General features: G+C 36.2%; 5 protein-coding genes across 5 annotated transcripts in view; 3 read left to right on the forward strand and 2 right to left on the reverse strand.

Moving 5' to 3' along the window:
- PHYBLDRAFT_187178 (hypothetical protein) overlaps positions 1-1,661 on the forward strand; it is a gene marked incomplete at its 5' end in the record, with an annotated part of 2,274 nt that extends 613 nt beyond the window's left edge. Inside the window, one exon of the mRNA XM_018439343.1 lies at positions 214-1,661. Within this exon, the coding sequence (XP_018290830.1) occupies positions 214-1,298 (1,085 nt within the window). The 3' untranslated portion in view covers positions 1,299-1,661. The remainder of the gene's footprint in view (positions 1-213) is intronic.
- A 346-nt stretch (positions 1,662-2,007) lies between these two features.
- Positions 2,008-5,262, forward strand: PHYBLDRAFT_169050 (hypothetical protein; the record flags this gene model as incomplete). The annotated part of the gene is made up of 7 exons (XM_018435998.1): positions 2,008-2,542; positions 2,643-3,168; positions 3,270-3,350; positions 3,429-3,495; positions 3,584-4,222; positions 4,290-4,421; positions 4,504-5,262. The coding sequence occupies 7 exons, from the start codon at positions 2,008-2,010 to the stop codon at positions 5,260-5,262; spliced, it is 2,739 nt and encodes a 912-aa protein (XP_018290831.1).
- A 210-nt stretch (positions 5,263-5,472) lies between these two features.
- On the reverse strand, positions 5,473-6,662 carry PHYBLDRAFT_187180 (carbohydrate-binding module family 13 protein). Its single transcript, XM_018439344.1, has 4 exons — positions 6,642-6,662; positions 6,421-6,578; positions 5,798-6,224; positions 5,473-5,740 (listed from the first exon to the last, which is right to left on the reverse strand). The coding sequence occupies exons 3-4, from the start codon at positions 6,142-6,144 to the stop codon at positions 5,641-5,643; spliced, it is 447 nt and encodes a 148-aa protein (XP_018290832.1). The 5' UTR covers positions 6,145-6,224; positions 6,421-6,578; positions 6,642-6,662; the 3' UTR covers positions 5,473-5,640.
- Positions 6,663-9,396: 2,734 nt separating this feature from the next.
- PHYBLDRAFT_133964 (hypothetical protein) lies at positions 9,397-11,617 on the forward strand. The gene is made up of 11 exons (XM_018429608.1): positions 9,397-9,488; positions 9,570-9,638; positions 9,728-9,842; positions 9,901-10,127; positions 10,212-10,308; positions 10,408-10,493; positions 10,574-10,730; positions 10,806-10,877; positions 10,962-11,092; positions 11,148-11,246; positions 11,314-11,617. Exons 1-11 carry the CDS (start codon positions 9,409-9,411, stop codon positions 11,555-11,557), a joined length of 1,377 nt encoding a protein of 458 aa, XP_018290833.1. The 5' UTR covers positions 9,397-9,408; the 3' UTR covers positions 11,558-11,617.
- A 5,654-nt stretch (positions 11,618-17,271) lies between these two features.
- PHYBLDRAFT_113057 (hypothetical protein) lies at positions 17,272-18,426 on the reverse strand (the record flags this gene model as incomplete). Its single annotated transcript, XM_018428325.1, has 1 exon — positions 17,272-18,426. One exon carries the CDS (start codon positions 18,424-18,426, stop codon positions 17,272-17,274), a length of 1,155 nt encoding a protein of 384 aa, XP_018290834.1.
- Positions 18,427-19,199: the final 773 nt, after the last annotated feature.

Genomic DNA, 19,199 nt, shown 5'->3' on the forward strand with positions numbered 1-19,199 from the left:
CATCCCCATCCCCTCTTTTTTTTACTTCCCCGACAAATTTTTTCCCCCCCATTTGGGTTTATAAAAATAATTTAAAATGCCACCTTTTTTTTTTGGAAAAATTATTAATATTGGGAAAATTCCTTTAAAAACCTTTAATAAACCGGATGGTTGGTTCTCTGGTGGTAATGGTGGAATCTTCCACAACCCAGTTTCCGCACAGGGTTTTGGTAGGAAAAAAGTCCAGGGCCCTTGATATTTTTTTCCAAAACCCCCCCCCCCCCCCCGTACCTCTTCTTCCAACTATATCTCATCTATTTATCTATTCAATAAACATGTCTGCTACTCTTGGCCCCATTGATCCCACTGCATGGCCAAGCTCCTATGGTCGTTCAAAGCGTATAGATCTAGAGCAATTCTATACCGATATACTCAGACAAAACACGCCCCCTGATAAACCCACGCAAACTACAACCACAATCACAAAACGCAAGGGCTCCATCAGAAATAGACCCTCCTGTGGCCGTAAAGTGAGTTTCTCAGTCGAACCACCCACAGTACACGAGTATGAGTCAGAACAGACGGCTAGAATGGATGCGTGGTCAAAATTGGATACAATGATGAGTGAATGTTGGCCTGGCCATTTGATCCAGCCAAACCAGGTCACCAGTTATGGAGAATTCAAGCGGTCTGTGATGAGTCAAACTCAACCGATATCCACACACGCAGTTGTACCCAGCTACGAATCGTTCAAGAAGGCAGCCAGCATTGATCATTTTGAGCAGCCTATCACCAGTACTCTTGGCTATGAATCATTTAAATCAACAGCTGCAGCTGCAGCTGCAATTGCCCAGAATAAACCACTACAACAAACTCTTGTCCGCCAATCTAGCCAACCGCTGCCTATTCGCAACTTAAACCAGCAATCACTCAACCGTCAACTAAGTCAGCCACTGAGTCGACCTCACATCCAATCTACACCTCTTCCCATTTCATCTCCCCACAAAAACATTAAACGACAGGTGCCGAAGCCTCGAAAGCTTGACCTCCGCCCAATACCAAATCACCAATATGTTGCACAGACAGATGCGATCGTTCCACCCTCACCTGCCTCTACAATTTCATCCACCACTTCCTCCATTTCTCCTGTAACACCCACTGCTAATCTAATCATCGACGCTCCTTATAAGGTAGAAGAAACCATGATACCTCTTGCTGGCACAACACCCAAGAAGTCTACGAGCGGAATACTTGCTGGTCTCTCAATATTCCAAACTCTCTCACGCATGGGATCTCTTCAGAAGAAGAAGTCGCACTAAAGACATTCATTAATTTATCATACTACTTTATATTCTGTTTATATTACTACACATCAATTGGTTTAATTCATTCCCTTTAATTATTTTTTTCCTTTTCTTTCTCTTCATTCTCTTTGCTTTCCTTGTTCTCTTCTAATTACTGTTTTCACAATGAAATACACTTCAATCCTTTACATAAAAAAAAAGAACAGACAACTCACATACATACAAATATATACATACAAATATATATACGCTTACTCTATCTATTTATTTACTTCTTTACTTATATTCTTTAATGACCTTATTGTGGCAAGTCTGGTTAACTGCCAATAAACAATAAACAATAATCAATAAAGATATATAATATCCCTTTATTTGGATAACTGTTGTTTCAAAGACTTTCTTTCCTGTATATGGAAATCCTGAGCACTGAATATGGTAGCCACAAAAAAAAAGAAAGATTAAGGCATAAAATAAAATAAAATAAAATATAATACAATACAATACAAATATTAAACGGTAAATGGTAAATGGTAAATATCAACCGTCCTCTGCTAAGAGAGAGAGAGAGAGAGAGAGAAAGTACCCTTAAAAGGAAAGGGAAAAACAATCAAACAAAACGATTGTCATTTTTTTGTACCCTATTTGAACCTCTCTATCTTTCTGTTTTTTTTTCTTCTTTTCTCTTTTCTCTATTTCTCGGTTTCTTACTAATTCATTATATTCCATGGCACAGCGTAAAGCAAAGGCATCATCCAGTGCTTCGGATCCCATGGGATCTCCTGCAGATTCCCCTCCGTCTTCCCCGGGCCCTTCTGCCTTGGCCAACAATCCTAACAAACTTCTTCATCGGGTATCCGGATTCTTCTTTCAGCATAATCGAAGAGTTCGATCACCCACTACAGGCGAACCTGACCTGTCACCCGAAGAGCCTGATGAGGAACCTAGCTATCTGCAACCACATGAGCCGATGATACAAGACATAGAAACAGCTTCGAGGGTAGACTCGATGTTCTCTATGCATTCTAACCATTCTGCCCGACCAATCAATCCAAACACGCCACCGCCACTGCGCACTGTCTGTCTCGATAATCCAACTGTTCATACTTCTATCGCCCCAGTTGAACAGCCACCTTCGCCGCCGCCATCATCATCTAGCTCTAAAACTGTCAAACAGTCGCCTGGACGAACAATACCCCTGAGAAAACTATCCAAACTTAGTCCAGACGATGTCAATGAAGCATTTGAATTATTATTGGCAAGTAACTCTTTTTTAATTTAAAAGAAGATAAAAAAAAACTTTACCTTGGCCTGAATGTTTTTTTTTTTAAAAAAAAAAGCAAAGTTTCTAACATTATTTAGTACAGCAAGAATATGCTTTACCAACCAGTCTCAAGCCAAATCTTACTCAGCTCACTACCGAACAAAAATCCGTACTCTTACAATCGTCTCGGTCACGTATGCTCCTACGAAAAAACTCGACCTTTTCATCATCTCCTTTCTCGCTTGCTGCAACACTTGGCATCAATCGCAAATCAAAAGGACAACCTTCGAATGTGCGTGATCGAAAATTCTTCTCGCCTTCAGATAAAGACGACAGTTCAATGGCAAATCGTTCATCGGCCTCATATCAAAAGTCGAATGGATCTACAAGTACGGCCACGGCTACTTCCTCGAACACAAAGTCAATGGGTACTTCCCGTGGTGGAAAAAATACGTCACTTCTGGCTGGAGGTTCACATGGTGATACAAATCACCGGACAGTTCGCGGCAAGATGAAAAGTACACCAGAGTACTTTGTAACAGTCCTTAGAGAGACACATGTCAGAGAGCTCGAAGAAAACGACGTGGCTGACCTTAGAGTATTTTTGAGAAGTGTGGTAGCAAGGTAAAGTAAAAAAGAAAGAAAGAAATGCAATACGATTCTATATTTCTTTGATTTTTAATTTTTGGAACAAGAATAAAGAAGATGTCTAATTGATTGTCTAGTTGGACTACAGAGTTCCTAAGTCTAGGTGGATATGAGGCCCTCTCGGACCTCTTCCGTCAAATGAAAGAGATTCCAAAGAAGTGAGTATCAACAAATCCCGTGAAATTGACAGTTTTGGGGTGCTGATGTATACACATTTTTTTGTTTATGAATTTTAGGAGACCCCAAGATGACAAGTTTCTTCAACAGTTGGCAAAATGCTTCAAGGCTATTATGACCCATGAGGTTAGAGAAATTAAATGACATCTAATGTTATATTTGGTCCTATGGATTTATATATATATATATATATTGTCTTGTCTACTGTCTATAGCAATCTGGTACTGAGCGCGTATTGATGAACCCAATTGGCCTTGAACACATTCGAGATCTTTTATTCGGGCCCTCAAACCAAAAGCAAAAGGGTGTTTATGGACTAGACATCATCACTCGTGCGTTGTTTCTCAACATTCTTTGTACTCTTACGACGCTTCAGACGAAGCCGACCCATAATTCTTCCAAGTATGTTCATGGTTATGATATCCTGCGCCAGCTCTTGCTTGATCGTCCGTCTGATCGCATCCTAGACGAGACTGGCTGTGAGCAATCAAGTAAAACAGATCTGCCGTTCCGGATGTCCCTTAAAACAAATCCGCAGGAGATAATGAAGGTTATTCTGGAGAACGAGGACCATCCAGGAGGCATATCTGAGACCGACATGGATTCCCCAAAACCTCGTTATACAGCCTGGATGCGAGAAATTCAGTACACTGTTGATCGCCACATTGAACCAATTACATTTTTGGCCCAAGTTTTGGATTACAAGTTTGAGAGTGCGTTCCGCCAGTTAAAATTAAAATCGCAGGAAGAAAGAGCCAAATCAGATGGGTCCCCAGGTTCATCATGCTCAGCACAAGCAGATCCGGAAGAAGGTGGCCTAGTTATGGTCGATGAAGGAGTAGTAGACCACCTGGTAAGATGATAGTTTAATTATTATTTTGCTTAAACGTAAACTAAACAAATATCTTCTTTATCATCAGATAACCCACCTTCGTCTTATTTGCACCATTGTCACCACTCCACCAACTACCTACAGGGGTGAAACTACTCCAAGAGAACAAGAGAAAGTGCGCTTAGAGATCATGCTGTCTGGATTTGACAAGATTTCAAAGGTATGCTTTGCTAGTATATGCTTATCATTCCTTGTTCATAAAAGTGTATATTTATTTATAAATTCTTATTTTTTAATAACAGGCTCTTCGTAGTTGCCCGCACCCAACCTTGTATGACTCCTATATAAGATTTCTTCAGCCACTTTTACGTCCCTGGGCTGAACTTTCGCCATCTGATCCGTTAGAGACCAGTAGTAATATTAATAGTAGTAGCAGTCGTCTCCAGTCGTCTTCTCAAAGCGTGTCTGGCTCTAATACGCTCGTTTTCCCAGAATCATACATTCCTCCAAATGCACCCATGATACCCGAGCGGCCTGCTGCTCACCCACTGTCTTACAGCTTCAGAAGTGGAAATTGGGTTGAGAACTCACTAAGTGACATGCTCAACTGGCAGAATGAACTTCAAGATTCAAGCAAAGGTATTACTACCCAATCATCAGTCCCACCACTAGTACCATCACACCAACAACAATTATGGGATAATGGCGGTAATGATGAAGATTGCTTCTTTGATGCAGTACATGATCCCTTTGTTGATGCTCGACTTCCTACAAAACAAAATATCCAAGAAACGGCTTGGGAGGAGGATGGAGATATGGCTAGCTTGGACAATTACGACGATATATTTGATGATGAAGAAGATGACGAGGAGGAAGAGATGGAAGAGGTATTGTTTCAAGATGACAATAGTCCGCAAGACAGAAGGTCGTCGATGCCGGTGTATATGAGAAGAATTATGTCCAATAGTGCGCCACCGCAAGTAAATCGTGAGACCGTCAGTATGACTTTGGACCCAATAGAAAACATTGAGAGATGGAGATTGATGTCTCTAGATAGTTGATTACTTTAAATCTATATATTTTATATTCTTTATATTCTTTATTCTTTTTGTTCAACTAAAATAGCATTAAATCAAACGATTATATTAAAACTATTGCTGACCACATAATATTCAATATAACACCTATATAAATAGGTATAATTTTATACAACTTTACCAAGTAGTATTTTTTGTGGACATCAAGTTGTTGTTCAATTAATAGAGTCATTCAAGAGTAAACGCGATTGGGAATATTTTATTGACAAGAGCGCAAGAAAAGACTTGATATATATATATATATTTGCAATTGACTACAGTTACTTTTTTTTCATATGTGCAAATAAAAGTTAAATGTAGCCGGGTAAAGAAACAAAAATAAGATAAAGGGAGGGAATATTTTTAGTTGGCAGGGATAAGGTTCCATCTCTGGTTGGAGGAAGCAGTGCCTTCACGCTTCTCGTACAGGATGACTTCGGCACCATCTTCATCTTCAGCACCACTATTTATTTAATGTTAGTTTGATGATATTTACTGCAATCAAAAAAAATTGTCTTACCGAATGTCAAGAACCAAGGAAGTGTCGGCAGCAGTGTGGATATAGTATTGAGGATCAATCAACCAGCGCTGGGAATCAGCTTCTTCAGAGGCCTCCTTGATGTCTTCCTGGACAATGCGGGTATCGTGCTTGATCTTGCCGCCCTTGATATCAAGAGCCTTTCCAGAGTATTTGTTGATCAGGTGACCATTGCGGTACTCCCACTGCTGGTTGTCGCTGTCAGTATCCTTCTTGGCCCAGACACAGATCTTGGCACCATCCTTGGTGGAGGCCTTCTCGACGTCAAGGACCTTGCCGTTGAACTGGGAAGCGATGAAGAAGTAGCCGGAGGGAACGTAGTTGACCATATTGAATAGATTTGTTTTTAAGAGAAAGTTATAGAATTGTCGATGCAATAATGTTTGTTGATTGAGTCAAAGTACTGGCCCTTTTTATAAGAAAATTTGAGAAAGGTATTAGTTCTGATGAATTCATACCATACGTCATTTAAACAAGTTGAACTAGTGAAAGTATCCTTGTTTAACAGTAATTCCTTTTGACGTTTTTCACAAAGCTGATGTTGTACTGACGTAAAGAATAAGACTTTGAACCTGTCATTTTTATTGATTTTTATTTTACTTTACTTTAAAAAAAAAGATGGCATGCGTCATGGTCTCTATGCTTCCATAAAACCCATTTTAGCTTTCTCAGATCATACTTGTGGTCAGTCTAAACTGGCTTGGCAAAGTCTAGAGCATGTACTTTGATAGTAAAAAGATAATACGGATCCATAAGCATGGCTCTATACATATTAAAGACTTTAAAACCAATCAAAACGATAATAATAAGAATATAAATCGCGTACCTTTATAGAGCAAAGCAAAGCAAAGCAAAGCAAAAAGCAAAAACACGTCTCATCGGTTCCAGACACTCTTTCTCAGCCCAAAGGTTGGCGATCCGATTACTTTTCTCTCTCTCTCTCTCTCTCTCTTTGTCTCTTTTTTTATATGTGTGTATATTACAGCGGAAATTGATGAAAATAAGCTAGTCTTTTGTGTGTGTTCCTTTGTATCTTTACGCACGTTTCACAATGACGCCCATGTATTATTGCCATAATAGACACCATTAGCCAATCTAGAGTACTAAGCTTTCTCCTTGGGTTTCCCTATTTCAGATTCTAGCTTCTTACTCAACCAACACACTATCCACCTAATAATATGATTCTCTGTTGGTTCTTTTAGCTCCATTCAGGTAATATTATACAACAGTTCTGCCGGCGGAATGTGATTATTTCAAAGAGTAGATACATACATAATATATATATATTAATCTTACTTGAAATTCAAGGCAAAATAATGATTAAAAATTTTATTAATGAATTGCTAAATTATACACAAAATACCATTAAATATAATATTACTAATAATCAAATAAATATATCTTAATTTATTATAATTATTGTGGGAAATCATCGCTTTAGTTCTTATTTTTAATGCTTTGTCTCCAAGCGAATGTTCTATATTTGGGGCTTCTTTTTTTAAAAAAAATTAATTTGTTTCAATTTCAAAAATTATACAGGAAACCTGGGTGACACAGAATTAGTCGTCCAGACTGTTTTCCTTTAAACATGTCTAGAAGGCTTCTTAAGATAATAGGGACCTTTTACTGCAATGTATGTAGCAAAGGAAGAGAAGAACAGTAGGCATTTTAAGCCGATTTGTATTGTTATTTTTGAATATTATTCTTGTTTTTAGATCAGTTTACATTAAATAAGCATATCATTAAAGAAATTAATTTAATTAACTCGACACTTACTACAGGACTAGAATTGGGCACAAAGTGATCACTATGCTTTTTTTTAAGTAATGAGCTTGTAAGCTTTCATTTTTCTTTTTTCATTATATGCCATGTCTTCAGTTGATACTCCCATCTACTTTTTTTTTTATTTAATAGACAAATTAATTAAAGATTCTCAATATTTGTACTCTTTAATATTGATAGTCTTGCTACTTCAATTCTCCAATGTCCCTTCTTTATTATCTAGTTGATAATAGCAAGTCATATTGGTTTCCTTGTCAACCTTTTTCTTTTTCTTTTCTTTTTTGCATTTGCGCTGAACCTAAATTTGTCCAGACAGGGCAGCCAAACGGAGGCTTAAACCTGAAAAAGTCACAGTACGCTTGTCACAAAATAGCTACTCGAAAAAGCAAAAAAGGGATTCATTCACATTAAAAAAAAAAAAAAAGTGACATTTAACATTACACTAAAGACAATAATAGTAATAAAATAGCAATGGCAAAGGGAAAATCAGCCATTAGCAAAAGCATGCCAAAGAAGGGCAAATCGGCTACTCAACATGTCTCGGGCCTTTCTTCCGCAAAATCTAATTCCAAGCGTAAAGAAGCACCTACCAAATATGGAAACCTGTCGAGAAAGCAAAAACAGGATATGCTCGATTACGGAGAACTTGTTCCTCGTGATTTCGCTGATGAGGATGGCGACAGAGAAGAACAAGAACAGGATAGTGGAGAAGACGAAGCACCCAAGAAGTAATATATATATATATTCATATATATACAACAGACGCACACAAACAATTAGAGAGACGAGTTTATGCTGATACTTTGGTGTATTTAGGCGCATTCGACGAGTTGTAGTTGAGGAAGATCTGGATCGTGAAATGGATGAAGATCGTGAACGTAAAGAGAGACAGTTTGAATCAACTGACGATGAAGAAGACGAGGAAGACTGGCAAAAGCCCTCTGCGTACTCTATGCTAGTCGGCTCTTTGAAAAAGACATCGCAGCATCAAGATTTCTACAAAAAAATCCAGCGTGAACAAGAAGGTGTAGAAGATATTGTGAGTGACGACGAAGAACTTGAAGAAGACATGGAACAAGAGTTGGATGAAGAAATCGAAGAAGAAGGTTCGCATATATATATATATTGATTCAGGAACAATTCAAAGCATGCACTCAGCTAAACCTAACGGTGTATATATCTATATCCAGATATCTTGGAAGATGGAATTGAAGATTCAGAATCAGAAGAAGTAAAAGAAGAGGATAACCACAGTGATGAAGATGTTGTAGAAGAGGAAGAAGAGGAAGAAGAGATTGGTGGTTATGAGTCTAGTGATGATGAAGAGGCTTTAAAAGGTAAGGATAACTATATATGTGTGTGGGTTGGTATATTGATCTGTGGATTAATCACCAAGTTTGATGTCTGCTAGCCGACTTATTCGAAAGCCGTCTTGCCGATGAGCAACCAAAATCATTCGATCAAAAGATTGCTCTTATTGAACAAAAAAAGTGGGTTGCCCAGGCATTCGAAGATGAGGCATTAAAGGAAGTTGTGAGCTACACTACTGAAGAGGATAAATCTATCAAGGAAGTCCATAAGATTGAGAGTCTTGAGGAAGCTGGTGTAAAAGAACGTATTGCCAACCAATGGAAGAAAGGAAACAAGGACGTTGTCAAAAGCAGTAGGTTTAATAACAGAGAGAATAAGATAAATAGATGAATATATAACAGGAATCCGTCTAAATAATCAAGTGTTTATTTGTAGAGAAAAAGTTGTTTACTCCTCTTCAAGAGCGTCTTTTCGACCATGCCAACCATTATCGCGATATCATGTACTGCAACCGTACGATTGATAACGCAAAGGCGATCAGAAATGTCTATGCGATGCATGTTCTTAATCATGTTGCCAAGTAAGTTGATGCTTGGTGAAGTGTATGACTTGACTTGTTTATTTAGTACTGTGAAACTTATGGCACTCTATTTCTAAAAAGGACCCGCGACCGTGTCATGAAAAACAACTCTAAGATTGCAAAGGCCCAAAAAGAGGATGCAGACATTGGGTAACTAACCAACTAACTGATAATCGATTGATTGATTTATAATGTAAAAATGTTTATATATATATTAACAATTTACTTTATAATAACAGAGAAGTTCGTGATCAGGGCTTTACTCGCCCAAGGGTATTGATTATCCTCCCTTTCAGAAATGCGGCAGTAGATGTTGTAAATGCATTGATTGAGCTTTCGGGTACAGAACAGCAGGTAAACTTAGTATAAAGTCTATTTCAAAGTAACAGTAACTTATATACTTGAGCAACAGAACAACAAGAAGAAATTTTACGACCAATTTAACTTGCGTGAAGAGGAGTCTGTTGATGAGTCCAAGCCTGCAGACCACTTGGAGACATTCAAGGGAAACATTGACGATCATTTCCGATTAGGACTCAAGTTCACCAAAAAGACCCTTAACATTTACTCTGATTTCTACAGTGCTGATATCATCATTGCTTCTCCCCTTGGTTTACGTACTGTGATTGGTACTGATGGGTAAATATTGAGAGAAGAAAAATGCAGATACATAAACACACGAATGTTTCAATGTATCTAATTTTATATAAATCTTTGAAACAGAGACAAGAAACGTGATTTTGACTTTTTGTCATCGATTGAGCTGGTTGTGTTTGATCAAGCCAACCACTTTTTGATGCAGAACTGGGAACATATCGAGGTAAATACTATGAATTAAATGTGGGACCATTTTCGTGATTTTACTTTTTTTTTCTTGCTATTGCACTTGCTAATTATGCTTAATATTATTTAAAAATAGCATATTTGTGATCACCTTAACCTTATTCCCAAGGATGCCCATGGTTGTGATATCTCAAGAATCAAAAGCTGGTATCTTGATGGAAAGTAAGTCCAAACCCATCATACTTTCATATGCGTCCTAATGTAAGCTGACTACCCTATCTTATCATGGTTTGTTTTTCTAGGGCAAAATATCTTCGTCAAACCCTCGTGTTTTCTGAATTCTTGACCCCAGAATTGAATGCTATGTTTAACAAGTACATGAAAAACGTATCTGGGAAACTCAAGATCAAGCAAACTTACGAGGGATCAATTGTGAATGTGATTCCCCAAGTACAACAGGTAAAAAGATATAAATCTTTTTTTTTCTTAGGAAATGACTAACAATTTATTTATTTTTATTATTTTCATATCAAGACCTTTACACGCATTGATTCTACTTCGCTGGCGACCTCTGATGATACAAGATTCAAATACTTTATTGAAAAGGTAAAAGAAATAAAGTTGTTCTTTACCAAGCAGTAGTGATTCACAATGTCAAAATACTCATTTATTTGTTTATTTACTCTACAGACTCTTCCGTCCCTCCGTAGATCAGCCATCACACAATCCCATACCCTAATTTTCATCCCATCCTATTTTGATTTTGTTCGAGTTCGCAACTATCTCAAGGACAATTTGTTCTCCCATGAAGCATGCTCTGAGTATGTTTATGATATATCTATATATCGTTTCTATTACTTAAAGTGTATTGTATAGATATGCATCTGGACCAGCCATTACCCGTGCAAGATCAAACTTTTTCCACGGTCATACAAGTTTCATGTTGTATACAGAGCGACTACACTTTTTCAGAAGGTAAATAAAGAATCAATGGTATTAATTTGATGATAATGATATTAATGTGTTTTGTGACACTGTGTAGATATAACATTCGAGGTACATTCCATGTAGTATTTTACGGCTTGCCAGACAACCCAGTGTTTTACACCGAGATTGTGAATTTCTTGGGACTTAAATTTGATGAAGCAAGTGCATCAGAAGAAGCCACACTATCTTGTACTGCTGTATTTTCCAAGTATGACTTTATGAAACTAGAGCGTATTGTGGGAACAGATCGTGCAAAGAAAATGTGCACTGCCCAAAAGAATGTTTTTATGTTTTCATAATGTTTTTTTTTTCTTATTTTATTTTTGCGTGTCATTTTTGAAATAAATATATATATAAATAAATTGTATAAAATATAGAATTAAATATTTGGGTAGATTTTTATTATTTTCATTATTTGTATTTCATATTCCAATTAAAAAATAAGAAAAATTGATCCAAATAGTAGTTTGGGCTGTAACAGACTGAGGCTATCAAAGAAAGAAGGAGAAAAAATTGGTTAAACATACTGTAGAACTTGGGAACTTAATCACTTATTTACCATTTCTTGTTTACTACAAGTCTGTAATTGATTATACTAAGGGAACCCTAGAGAAAGTGAAAAGTTCTACTGAATTTCACAGGATACATTTTTATGTGCTTGGGTGGAGAAGTCGAGTAAGTCTGTCTATGTGAATAGGTTAGAAAATAAAGAGCATAATAAACATTTTTAGAAAGTCATTTACCTTTAATGAACCTGTAGCATATACTGTGACACAAAAGGATATCTACTGCACCTATTCAAGGTTAATAATATTTTATTTATTTATTTCTTGCTTGTTAATCATGGTATGTTTTTTGGTTTTTTGTTTTATATAAGGTTGGTGAGATGAATATCGTTCGTTCAATCGTTCGTTCGTATCTTCGTCAATTCGTTCAATCGTTCGTCCGTCCGTTCGTCCGTCTGTACGTTCGTTCGTTCGTTCGTTCGTCCGTTCGTCCGTTCGTTTGCTGGTTATTTTGTTAGTTTGTTAGTTCGCTCGTCTCTTAATTCATTCGTTTGTTTGTATATTCGAGTGTTGATATAAAAGACTATGGGTTTTTCTTTATAGGATTAAACACTCTAACTAGTTAATAAGCTTATAGATAGATAGAGAGATAGAGAGATAGAAAGAAAAGGATGCTGAGAAAAGAGAAGGGCCATAAAGCGACCCTCTTTATATACAAAAAAAATACGTTTATAAAAAGTCAGGGAAAGGGTTGAGATTCTATAAATAAATAAAGATTCTGGAATATGTATATAAATTACATATGTCATGATCTTGTTCTAAATTTGAAATCTGGGCTGATTTGAATCTTGCGTTTTCATTTCAAATCCAATAAAAACAATGACTTAATATGGCATAAGGCACCATTAGGTTGGCCAAGTATGTAAATATACATACATTTATTTACTTGACCACGTTAAGTACAAGGAGTATATTTTGGTAATTTAATGAGCTATATTGTGCAGCAATGCCTCCTACTAGTTTTCTATCCATCTCCGAAAAAAAAAACCAGAAGCCAAAATCGGAAAGCTGTTGTGTGTGGCCGGGAAAAAAAGACAAGCTGGAGAATAGAAGATAAATGGCTTTTAGTACCACCCTAGGTTTTTCTAAAAGGCTTATAAAAAGAAAGGCTTCAAAATGAGCACTCAGTATGGTCTTGGCAGTATATGAAGTCTATGTATAATGATTACTTCAATTTTATGCCACCAATGTTCCGAAAAAAAAAATTACCCAACTGTTATTTCTTCTATTCAATGACCCAACTAGGCGCCATTCAACCTACCATTTTTTATATAAGGAGCCGAAGGCTCTGTTTTATTGGGTGAAGCTTTACACTACTAGGTAATAAAGGTGGTCACAGCTTATTTTTGGGTTTTCTAATTTTCTAATTGTTTTTGTGATTTTGTTTTATATGTGGAAGTAGTATGGGAGGGGGACAGAAACTAAATTGACCCGTGGTCAAGAGCGATCTCGTTCCGGAGTCGGTTAAGGAGGATATGAGCGGTAGACAAGGTGGCAGATGGGACACCATTCAACCTACCAGAAACCTCGAAAAGAAAAGAAGGCGAGAATTTCCAGTCAACAAATGTCGCAATTATTTTCCGGGTTGGGACATTGATTCTTAGTACCTCTTGTGACCAAAGAAGGACACAGTGCACCATTTATGCATATTATTTGTTTCATAATCAAGTCATTCTAAGCATCATTACCACACGTTTTTCCTTCTTCTTTGATTATAAGCTTATATTATCCAAAATTTTATTTTTCAACATAAATATATGTATGTGTCAAATACTATCACCAGACGGAGACCAAGATTTAAAAGGAAACCCATGGTTAGTGCTACACGGACCATTTGTTGCTACACCCGAGATTATGAAAGGGATATAAAATTAATAAGGACTTTTATTATTTCCTACAGCCAACAGAAATCAAAAGATAAATAATGTTTTCGAATGAGGAAGCTGTTCATATTGTCTATATACTTCTACACCCTCAGTCCCAATACCAGAGTAATATGTAAAATACGTCAATAGATAAAATTAAGCTCTTTCTTAGCTGTTTGATTATAAATATATCACACATTATAGAAACCATGGAACTAAAGAAAATACCCATTGAATGGCATTCTCATTATAAAGGAACACATGGATATGAGATAAATATAGCATCCACTTTGAGATATTCACTTATTTATAGCCACATTGTTTATACTTGAAATTGAAACGATATTGGTTTTTCTTAGACGAAACAAAAATAAAATGCAGAAAGAGAGAAAAGTGACATATTGACGGCAAGTACATATGTTCACTGTTATTGCTGCTGCTATATTGAGAAAGGTGGCGCTCATATCTTCAGCAGCTATCCTTTCTCTTTATATCTTTTAATGAATTCCCTTGATTCTGTCCAAGTATACTGTTCTTTGGCGGAGCACCGTCTGAGCTGATGATGGGTGTCCCAACAACCATAGAAGCCAGCGAATACTTTATTACGGCTGGAATAATGCACAAAGAGAGACCTTGTTCAAACCTTTACGGGTCATAGCATCTTCCAGCATTTTTTTATGGGGACATCTTGGTTGGAATAATGAGCAAAGTCTTTCGTAATTATTTACACACTTTTATGAAGTATAACATCAGTGGCGTGGTCATCTGTTCTGGCTAATTTTGAGAAAGCAAAATTTGTCTTCTCTGATTTTATTTTTTACACAATACATGTCACATATGTTCCAACATCTTACCTGCTTAGTCTGAGTCTCTTAAAACCAAACATCTTGTTACGCATTTAAATTTCGGCTCGTGTGTGGCTGGGAGCTTTATACCAATAAAGTCCCTCATATAGTTGGCGCTGAGCGATATTAACCTCCACTTTGGTCAAGAAGCAGGACATGACGAAAATGGCCAAGATAGCTTTTAATTTCTTGCTGTTTGTGTTGGTACTGACATTCCTTCTTTCCCATAGGTCTAGTCAACATGAAAACATACATCCCCGGGAGAGTCAAGCAAGCTTACAATTGTTAAATGTCTCTTCAATTACCGACTTTTTGTCATTATAAGCTTCGGAAAGTGCATAAGACCAAACTGGTGTACCCCCACACATATATTGATACCAATACTTATGAGCAATACTTTTTTTTATAAATACTTTGCTTGGATAAAAAATTAGAACAAAAGCATTAATTATTTTGGAAATAATAAAATAAAATTTTGTATATCTATATCTTTAAAAAGTTGGAATATAAGCACGTAACTTGGGATCTGCCTTTAGATTCTCTGCAAATCTTTTAACTATTTTACAACCACATCACTTAAAGTCTACTATCCATTCAATAAACTGCTCGACTTATTTTTACACCTTAATTGTAATATAGTAGCTAAGCTTTCCACAACGAAGAGTTGCATAAAACTTGAAGGGAAAGGGAAAGCCCTACTTTCAAAAAGTATGCTAATTATTTATTAATTTATTCTTTATATAGGTCTATGAATTCATCACAAAAAAAATGTGTGTGTCCGAGTAAATTTATGTGTGTCCGAATGAATTTCTGTGTGCCTGGGTAGATTTCTGTGTGTGTGGGTAGATTTATGTGTGTGTGGGTAGATTTTGTGTGCCAGACGTAGCATAGCGGAAGTACAAATATCAAGAGAGGCAAATTGAATAGTAAGAAAAAGAAAGTCTTTATCGATTGATATATATACTTAATGTTTTGTCTCTTTAATAAATAACACTCTCACAGTATTTAATTTTTCTAATCTTAAGATACTAACCCAAGATCAGTTCCGAGCACCTCGAATATTATTTTAGCTTTCTTTAATAAATAAAACTCTCACAGTATTAATTTTTTCTAATATTGAGATACTAATCCGAAATCAAACATAAATACCTTTATTGCAATGCAGTATAATATTTAAATAAAATTATAATTGGAATAAGAGGGTCAATTACTTGCTGGCAAATAATAATAAAAAATAAAAGACTAATTGAAAACTCGTAAAAAAATAAAAAGAAAAGAAAAGAAAATAAAATAAATAATTTGAATTTCAAATGCCAAATCTTTTTGGTAGATTGCAGGGCATTTTTGGAACTCAAACTGTCTAAGCTGTTTTTAGTAATTTAAAAACACCTGGGAGCGTAGCATTTTTGTGAGGCTAGCAATTCTCCTACACAAAAAAAAATGCGACGGTGTTTGAAAATATTGTTTCTCCTAATGTCGTATAATAAAAAACGCAAAAATTTTCCACTTCGGAGTTAAAATCTTACTTTAGAAAAAATCTTACTAAACTGTCTATTTTTTATGTGCTACAAATAAAGTAGCAAAAAAGGTCGGCGAGTGAAAATTAAATAATGGGATTTCACATATAACATTGCACTTTGTGGGAGTAGTTTTTTTTTTTTAAAAAAAATAACTAAATCATTTTAACTTTGTTTTGTACTATATATAATAAAAAGCCCTAGTATATATTTATATTTGGGAATACTTTTGTAATATTATACATAATGAATGATTTTCATTATGAATCCGAAGCACTCCACAATAATGTTTATATACACTTTTTCTGGAAATTATTGGTACAAAAAATAAAAATTGATTTGGTGCAAAAATGGAATGCACCAAGTGCACCAAAAAAGATGCATTAAGCAGAGAAATGGTAGAAAAATGCACCAAAATTTATTTTTATTTTTACACTAATAATTTCCGGAAAGAGGGTAGACAGTAGTAGTCTTGACACAATCAGTGGCTAGATAATGAGAGTAGCTACTAAAAAGGTGTAGTGGCATAAATTACAGTATGTGTTTAAGAAAACCTGCTCCAGAAATTCAAGCAGTCTTTTGGCATGGTTTTGTTATATCCTGAGGATTTCTTTAATTGCGAGGGTATAAAATTAGATGTCTAATAGTATTTTAGCCTTGATTTTAAAATTTAGTACAAGTTTTTGGCTGAATGCTCCTATATGCATGGATTATGAGGGTATGTCTGGATTGTTATCATAAAGATGTGATATATGTGCGTTCTAACTGTATCCAAATATCGGGGGGGGGGGGGGGGACTTGAGCTTCACTGCCTTTATATCTATTAGTAGTTTATCATGTATCTAATTTAATGTGTCTTCTTTTTTTTTATAGAAAAATCTTTGCCTTTCCATTAAAAAGTTGTGCTTATGGTACACTTGCACGTAAAAACAAGTTTTGACACCAAACATCGTGCTTAAACATGTGTCAGCCTAATTTTTATACTATACATGATATTTTTACAATGTGCCCTGACCTGTGCGTAGAGGTGTATCAAAATACCTGATAAAAATGTGCATAATTAAATATAGTAGCTTCAAAAGCATCACAATATTTTATTTGAATTTCACTTTATTGTATTTTGTGAAACAAGCTTAACGTATTAAATACACAATAAGATATTTGAGAATAAGAGAAATGCATCTAATAGATGGTATAGATAACGCTAGTATAGTAACAAGCTAATTTTTTTTTAAAATATCACTAGCTGCGGAAGAATTATAGAAAGGATAGTCAGTGTATCCGGTACTGTCTCCTCCATAAAAGGTAGAGCGATCATACTTATTTAGGGGCCAGTCATTCTTGAGACGAAGAACAAGATCAGGGTTTGCAATGAACGTACGACCAAAACCGATCAACGTATTATCTAGTTTTTCAGCAGTCTCAAATGCACGCTTGGGATTTGTCGTATATCCACCAGCAGTAATTAGTGGACCTTTCCATACTTTGCGGAATGGCTCAATACTGTCCTTCTCCATGATTTCCTTTCTATCCTTTCGGGGGTTAGGCCCACTGACATAATCATCGCGAGGCTCAACAAAGTGAATATAGGCCAGGTTAGGGTGTTTTTCTTGCAATTGCTCTACAATATACCCCCAAGTCTCATAAGGCGTATTATCCTTTACATCCTGAAATCCTGACCAAGGCGAAAGGCGGATTCCAGTGCGGTTTTGTCCGATGGCTTTGGAAACGCTTTCTACAACTTCCAGAGTAAATCGAGCACGGTTTTCGATTGAACCTCCGTATTGGTCCGTACGTACATTAGACGAGCTGTTAATGAACTGGTCGAGAAGATAGCCATTAGCACTATGGATTTCAACGCCATCAAATCCAGCACAAATAGCATTCTTAGCAGCCTGAGTGTATGTCTTTACGATCTGAGAGATTTCTTCAACTTCAAGGGCATGAGGAACTTCAGAATCTTCGCCAATAGTATTCTTATCATTAATTGGAATTGCAGATGCAGAAACAGGAGGTTTGTTTCCAGGTATCAAAGAGGATACACCAGCACGTCCAGCATGCCATAGTTGGAGATATATAAATCCGCCGTTATCATGGACAACTGTGGTTATATTCCTCCATCCCTCAATTTGCTTGTCGTTATATATCCCGGGAGTAAGTCGGTAAGCACCGGCGTCTTCTGAAATTATCGTGGCTTCGGCGATAAGCAAACCACCTTCAGAGATGCGTTGTTTGTGGTATTCGGTCATCAAAGGAACCGGAACGCGGTCGGCGTTGGTACGAATACGGGTCAGAGGGCAATGTACGATTCTGTGGCTCAAGGGGGAATTGCCAACATTAATAGGTGTGAATAGAGCAGTGGAAATTGTTTGCATTTCAGAATTGAAAGTTGTATAAAAAGATAACGTATATTTAATAATTGATACCAGTCTATTTAAATGATATACTACTATGTATTATAGCTTGCTTTCTATACAATTGAGAGAATAAAGCATCAGGCTCCGACTATTAGCATTATATATATGTAAAGGGCTAATAGAAATATAGAAAATGAAAAACATGTATATCAAAAAAAGCACTCTTTAGTGAACTTGTAATTAAAGATATATCTGTATTCAGTTGTACCATTTCAAATACTTGTTTAACCTTTAAAGACAATACGCTGTATAAACGTGCAACCAAAGCAAAAAAAAAAAAAGAATCCAGCTGGCGATTCATCTCCAAGAGCATGCTAATGAAATTATATGAGCTAACGTTACAGTGTGTAACCAGGAGATGACTAGACTGTTATTATTACTATTAAAGCTAAAGGCTCCTTCGTTAATTAAAAACAAAAAACTATGCTATCAAAATTGGTCTTTATAATCCAGATAACACAATACAATAGCATTGTACCTTTATCTCATGGTTAACAATTGGTGTGGACAGACTAGAAATTCAAAAAAAAGGGCAAGAATTTTAATCGACTCTAATTAGCTAGCTTTCTTCCATTGTCACTAGGATTAAGAAAAGAAGCATCTTTTCATGGAGAAGATGTACCATAGAATGAGAGATTTAGAAAAACTTGCCATAAAATGTTCTCCCATAATGACAGAGACAGGATTATAAGTACAATTTTATCTAATATGTATTTTGGACTAATTTTGAA

This window comes from Phycomyces blakesleeanus (assembly GCF_001638985.1).
Source record: "Phycomyces blakesleeanus NRRL 1555(-) unplaced genomic scaffold PHYBLscaffold_12, whole genome shotgun sequence".
Lineage (NCBI taxonomy): Eukaryota > Fungi > Mucoromycota > Mucoromycetes > Mucorales > Phycomycetaceae > Phycomyces > Phycomyces blakesleeanus.